This window comes from Poromitra crassiceps, assembly GCF_964638095.1.
Source record: "Poromitra crassiceps genome assembly, chromosome: 19".
NCBI lineage: Eukaryota > Metazoa > Chordata > Actinopteri > Beryciformes > Melamphaidae > Poromitra > Poromitra crassiceps.
Window position 1 is genome coordinate 9,430,316 of NC_139646.1, and position 7,500 is coordinate 9,437,815.

The 7,500-nt window shown below is 48.0% G+C and overlaps 1 protein-coding gene across 1 annotated transcript in view; it reads right to left on the reverse strand.

The window, feature by feature from the left end:
• The window catches only part of tll1 (tolloid-like 1), a gene marked incomplete at both ends in the record, with an annotated part of 62,749 nt that overhangs the window by 37,929 nt on the left and 17,320 nt on the right, over nt 1–7,500 (reverse strand). Inside the window, 2 exons of the mRNA XM_083655537.1 lie at nt 713–793; nt 940–1,062. Of these exons, the coding sequence (XP_083511663.1) occupies nt 713–793; nt 940–1,062 (204 nt within the window). The remainder of the gene's footprint in view (nt 1–712; nt 794–939; nt 1,063–7,500) is intronic.

The window sequence follows — 7,500 nt, forward strand, 5'->3', positions numbered from 1 at the left end:
TGCTGAGACTGGAGAAGAAACCCATGAGCGACTTGCCAAAAGGCGTCAACGATATGCTGTAACTCGGGCTGCTGAGACCGAGGAAAAAACCCAGCAGCGACTTGCCAGAAAGCGTCTACGGTATGCTGTAACTCGGGCTGCTGAGACTGACGAGAAAACCCAGCAGCGACTTGCCAAAACGCGTCAACGGTATGCTGTAACTCGGGCTGCTGAGACCGAGGAAGAAACCCAGCAGCGACTTGCCAAAAAGCGTCAGCGGTATGCTGTAACTCGGGCTGCTGTAATTCAGAAGAACAAACCCAGCAGCGACTTGCCAAAAAGCGTCTACAGTGTGCTGTAACTCAAATGAGCCAAAGTTCAGTTTCTGACCTTCCCAGTCCCAAATATGGCCCTCTGTTCCGGCATGACTCAGCAACTCCAACTCCGGCTGTGACACAAAACGTGACGGAACATTGTGACATCATCAGTGACATCATCAGTGACGTCATAAATCCCACAACATGTTGCGCCCATGGCACATCGTCTCCAGAGTCTCCATTTGAATGCGCATAGCGCACTCTTCACAGTTTCACTGTTTCATAGCATGAAAATGACAGATAAACACAGTTGCAACAGTTGTATGGACACTCCCAAATTGAATAAAAATGTAATCCATGTTTATAAAGTGCCTTTAATTGTATAAACCAGAGTGTGTATAGTGTAGGGTCCATACCAAAGCCAAATCTGCGTATTCTTTCCAGCAGCAGGTATAACGAACCTCTCTTCTTGGCAATTTCATGTTCCTCCAGGCCACCTGACACACACACACACACACACACACACACACACACACACACACAAGTCAAAACCCATAAGAACAATGAGCAAGACTTCCAAGACTCTCCTCCTATGGTAAACGAGTGACACTGGCGATGCTGCATTTACTGTAGGCCCACTCACCTGACGTGTGGCCCTGTTGGGAGTGTGTGTGCGTGTGTGTGTGCTGTGTCAGGTCTATCGTCCTGTCAATCTGGAACATGCGTAGATCCTCCTCGTCTAGAGCGATGTCTCCCCAGAATGCAGCTGCAAGTCAGAAAACACAGAATCACCATCAGCAGCCAGCAGCATCGTTATAATCATTAGAAACATCATCTTTGTTATTGTTAAAAAATATATATTTTCATTTTCACTATATCAATGGGAGCTGGGGCTCTGTCTGTCTGTCTGTCTGTCTGTTTCTCTGTTTCTCTGTCCTACTGTGATGTCATAAATCCCACTGTGACGTCACAGTAAATCCCACAATATGGGATTTATGGCCCTGATTTATGGCCCTGCAGCTCACATTCGCAGCTCGGCTGCTGCACGGCCTTGCCCGCAGCTTGGCTGCTGTGTGAGACCAGCATCACTGAGGATGTCAGATTTATGACATCACTGATGATGTCACAGTTGGATTCATGACATCACTGATGATGTCACAGTGGGATTTATGACATCACTTGGATTTATGACATCACTGATGATGTCACAGTGGATTTATGATATCACTGAGGATGTCACAGTGGATTTATGACATCACAGTGGGACAATCACAGTGGGACAGAGAAACAAACAGACAGAGCCCTAGCTCCCATTTATATACTGATGATGATGATGATGATGATGATGATGATGAATGATTATATAGATAGATGTATGTATGTATGTATGTATGTATGGTACCAGAACAAAAAGGGAAGCACGCACATCTCCGTAAAAATTTGCAGGTGCTGGACTCAAAAATACACACCATAGAAAGAAGAGGAAGTCCGCACACTGTTGACGCTCCAGCGACCACAATTTTATTTTATTTTATTTATTTATTTATTTAAGGCTCACACATGTGAGCCTTAAATAAAATTGTGGTCGCTGGAGCGTCAACAGTGTGCGGACTTCCTCTTCTTTCTATACTGTATGGTACCACCCATGTTTAAACATTTTGTATTCCATTTCATGGAGAAGTACTGTCTACACTTACACTACCCACAATTCTTAAATGTAATATCAGCGTCTTTGGTGGAGCTCGCTGTATGGTCATCTGTGATTGGTGGCCTACACTCATTTCTCTCTCTGGCTCTTCTCTCTCTGGCCTATCCCCCTCTCCTCCCAGCCTGTCCCCCTCTCCTCCCAGCCTGTCCCTCTCTCCTCACAGCCTGTCCCCCTCTCCTCACAGCCTGTCCCCCTCTCCTCACAGCCTGTCCCCCTCTCCTCACAGCCTGTCCACTCAGAGTGCTCTCCCATTGGCTGAAACGCTCTGTCGCTCAATCATCCGCTAATTATCCGATTAGCCGGAAACGCCGGAATGGATTATGGGATGAGTAGTTTCTTCACTCTACGATATCTACACACTCTTGTATCCAGCACTTTTTTTCTTTGTTTTCCAATGTTTTTTCAACTCTGAATCAAATGTTTTGTGGTCACGATTCTCTAGTCTAGCTGGCCGGTTGGCTTGGTTCCAGGCTTAAAACTCTTTAGATACGGATTTTTCGAAAAGTGATGGAGAAAAATGAATGGTGAAATTCTCTTCCGGAACCCAAGGTGTGTGTGTGTGTGTGTGTGTGTGTGTGTGTGTGTGTGTGTGTGTGTGTGTGTGTGTGTGTGTGTGTGTGTGTGTGTGTGTGTCAGTCAGTATCAGCTGACTCTTGCAATCACCAATCACATTCAAGCAAGTGAGTGAGGCGGTCTTTCTAATCTGACAGCTCCCTCACTCAGGTGATTATGCATATGGCTCTGCTGCTCCTCCCCTCCCTCCTCCTCCTGCTGCTCTCTGCACACAGGATGCTTGTGCAAGCTGTCTCTCAATGATGTCTGCTTCTATCTTCAGGGGCTTATTGCACTTATTGAGCACAAGTGTTTTCCGCCAAATACAACTGTATAAGCATTTGTTACAATAAACTCCTCTCTGGCATAAGTGCGTGTGACTGAAGTTGTTCTATATCAGCACCCAAAGAGCTTAATATAGCTCTTTCTCTCTTTTCTTCTCTCACTGTCACTCTCTCTTGCTTTCTCTCTCTCTATCTCTCTCTCTCACACACGCACGCACGCACACACACACACACACACACACACACACACACACACACACACACACACACACACACACACACACACACACACACACACACTGTCTTACAATGGTCCAATATCAGGCCTTGTGTGTAAGCCTTTGGCAAGACACACTGCAGCACCCCTCCCCACCTCCCCTCCACTGTTTCCCCTCTCAGCCTGTCCCCCTCTCCTCACAGCCTGTCCCTCTCTCCTCTCAGCCTGTCCCCCTCTCCTCACAGCCTGTCCCTCTCTCCTCACAACCTGTCCCCCTCTCCTCCCAGCCTGTCCCTCTCTCCTCCCAGCCTGTCCCCCTCTCCTCCCAGCCTGTCCCTCTCTCCTCACAGCCTGTCCCTCTCTCCTCACAGCCTGTCCCCCTCTCCTCACAGCCTGTCCCTCTCCTCACAGCCTGTCCCTCTCTCCTCACAGCCTGTCCCTCTCCTCACAGCCTGTCCCTCTCCTCACAGCCTGTCCCCCTCTCCTCACAGCCTGTCCCTCTCCTCACAGCCTGTCCCTCTCTCCTCACAGCCTGTCTCCCTCTCCTCACAGCCTGTCCCTCTCCTCACAGCCTGTCCCCCTCTCCTCACAGCCTGTCCCTCCTCTCCTCACATCCTGTCCCTCTCTCCTCCCAGCCTGTCCCCCTCCTCTCCTCACAGCCTGTCCCTCTCTCCTCACAGCCTGTCCTCCTCTCCTCACAGCCTGTCCTCCTCTCCTCACAGCCTGTCCTCCTCTCCTCACAGCCTGTCCTCCTCTCCTCACAGCCTGTCCTCCTCTCCTCACAGCCTGTCCCTCTCTCCTCACAGCCTGTCCCTCTCTCCTCACAGCCTCCCTTTTTCAGACTTTCTCGCCAATAAACTCTTCTTCTCTTCAAGCATCTCAATCACTCTGTTCCCACAGCCCTGGATGCAGCCTGCCTTGTCTGCTTCTGCCTCCCTTAGCCCCATCCTTCTTCACTTTTCATGCTTTAGTTTAGAACAATAAACACTTTGGTGTGTGTGTGTGTGTGTGTGTGTGTGTGTGTGCGTGTGTGTGCGTGTGTGTGTGTGTGTGTGTGTGTGTGTGTCTGTGTGCGCGCGCGCATGCATGTTTGTCTGTCTGTCTGTGCGTGTGTGTCTGTGTGCGTGTGCGCGCGCGTGTGTGTGTCACACAGCTTTCAACATCAGACGCAGAACAACTTGAATCCCTAAATCCCCCCCCCCCCCCCCCCCCCAACTTTCTTTCTCTCTCTCTCTCTCTCTCCCTCTGCTCATATCTGTATCTGGCAAACTCTAACAATGAGCAGCTGAACGATAACCATCGCTAAATGATTAGCAGGGTTATTGCCCTCTACAGGGATTCAAGACACTAATACACTAACAATAGCATTGGGGAAAGTCTGTCTTTTAGCTAATTAGGATTGCCACTAAAGGAAACGGGGGGTCAGTGTGCCATTGTGCTTCGCTCCATATACTATTGTTGCAGTGAAGAGCTATATACCACAATGGCTGCAGATGGTTTACAAATCATCACATCAGATCCAGACTGGTAGTGTGTGCTATAGTGATTGGTAGCACATGATATATACATTAAACGGGTATGAGGTTAGACAGTGTAGAGCAATTACATGTACGCTGTTTCATATTAGGTTAGAGGCCAATTCCATTTGAATACAGGTGTATTAACTCAAACGTAAGCTATACATACATGCATGGAAAAGGTAATATTGTCAATCATCGCCAATCGAAACGGCTCCTCTCCTCCCTGCCGTGACTAAACTTCCGTAAGGGTGTAAGGATGAGTCCAGACTGGCTCCGTGTCACCATGGTTACTGTGTGATGTACATCAGTTACTTCTATGTTAAAAGACAACAACATGTGCAGACAGATACAACTCACTTTTGTAGTACAATAAAGTGTACTCCAAATGTTTTTACTACAAGTGTTATTTCAAAGTTTACACTCAGCCGTCGGTTGAAGACTTGAGATCAAAGTGAAACAGGCAAACAAAACATACATAAAAGGGTTTTATGTGTGATTCTGGAGAGGTCTGTGTGGGCGCGCCTTCACCAACTGAAGCCACAAAAAGAGCACAGAACGCCTGCGCTTCAGCTAAGATGTGGTCAGTAGGGCGGAGACGCTACAAGCATCACTTTTTTATATCAAAGTTGCACTGCACCACCTAATTTGTATCAACACATTCAGCTACTCATTTCATGGCCATCAACAGACAATACTGGTTGCTGTCCTTTCTGAATGACCACTTGCCACTTAGTCTCTTAAAACAGACTGTATCATCTACATCCGGCGAATGCAGCTATATAGAGTCTGTACGTTACACCCCCAGAACATGCACAAGGAAGTTGGGAAAAAAACCTTCAGACTGGAAGGAAGTTCTACGGAATCCGACCAATCACGACACGCGAATGCGGCATATTGGATTCTGATTGGACTAATGAGCGGAAGACCCGCCTTTCTGCCGGCATATTGGATTCTGATTGGATTAATGAGCGGAAGACCCGCCTTTCTGCTTCCCATTCCGGTTGGTGCATGATTCTCCCCCACGAAGTACAGACGGTATGGCGGAAGCATTTGAAAATTGCGGAAGCCAACTCGTCTGTTCTAAGAGACTACTTGCCACTAGGCCACCTGCCACCGCCCAGTCAAGCAATCCACCCATCAATCTGTCAAACAATCTGTGTGAATGTCCTTACTTCCACTGTTTCTATTTGTGGGGCAGCATGTTTGTGACAGCAGCATAGGCCTATTAAGAATGCAGTGCTAGTAGTTTCAAATATTTCAGGACTACTACAAGGAAAACTACAAGGACTAAAAGTTTACAGTGCTTCAAGAGAAGCTGACACAGCAGTGTGAGAGGGTGGAGAGAGAGAGAGAGAGAGAGAGAGAGAGAGAGAGAGAGAGAGGTGGGGGCAGAGAAACAGTGATACAGTGATAGTAAGTTTAGCCCATTGATTGTTGAGGTCTTGTTAATCCATAGAGATACCATAAATAGCCCAAAGTCAAGGCAGTGGACAGAGAGGTAGGGAAAAGGAGAGGAGGTGCAGAGGAGCAAAGCTATTGATCCAAAAACCCCGGGACGTCCCGGGAGGACCACATCATGCTGACCAGGGCCTTACTGTTCGCCCTTCAACAAGGGGCACTGCACCAAACCCACACACACACGTATAAGCATGCAGGGACACACACACACACACACACACACACACACACGCGCACACACACACACACACACACACACACACGCGCGCGCGCGCGCGCACACACACACACACAGGAGTAATGCACCAAATACTGCACAGCTTACGATCAGTGCATCCAGCACGGCCCACCATGTCGGCTGTCTGTGAAGGGAGTGAGCCAGTTAGCGCCGTATCGATCAGGCTGACAGAACTCACCCTGCTCGGTACAACTTTATACTGTGGGCTCCATCAGAACCGTCAGTCACACTTACACAGGCTCTGTGTGTGTGTGTGTGTGTGTGTGTGTGTGTGTGTGTGTGTGTGTGTGTGTGTGTGTGTGTGTGTGTGTGTGTGTGTGTGTGTGTGTGTGTGTGTGTGTGTGTGTGTGTGCGTGCGCGTGTGTGCGTGCGTGCGTGCGCATGCGTGTGTGTTTCATCGCTAAATCTGGGTGATCTTCCTGTTTGAATGCCAGTTGAAGGAGTCCATGCTCCCCTGTGGGGCAGAGAAAACTCCATCACGTTTGGTTTGATCAAACCTTTTCAGAACCCATGTGATCAACTGAAAAATGTCTAGTGGTCAATCTAAAATCAAGGCTGTTGACCTTTCAGGAATACACGTTTTTCTTCAGACAACAATGATGAAGGTTAGTGGCTCAATGCAAATCCTTTCTGCTGGTCACAATCAGAGAACAGACTTTGATGCATAAGGGGGGATGACAATGTATCAAGGCAAGACTATTAGTTTATGTTGATATTGTCATACAACACGGACTTCTCAGATACCCTTCATACACACACTGTGTCTGGAGAATATATGTTACACCCGGAGAAAAGGTACGCACACACACACACACACACACACACACACACACACACACACGCACACACACACACACACACACACACACACACACACACACACACACGTACTACTCACACAACTCACTAAGCTCCTCATTAATAGATATAAGGTCACACCACTGTAGGTGGGCCGATGTGCGTCCATTTGTGTGACATTATTATACATGACTGTGAATGTGAATGTAAGGCAATATTCAAGAGAGATGATCTCGGCCCCCTGGTGGTGGATTCTCTCAGAAGATAATCATTGTGCTGTGCAAGCTGTTTGCTGCACATTAACCCTTCGAGGATCAGAGAGGGAAACAGCAGGTGCTGTTGTTAACTCCTACTCTACATTGACTCAGATTGACAGGAGATGCACAGTAAGGGGACATTCACACCAAAAGCGTATTTTTTCAGTCAGAA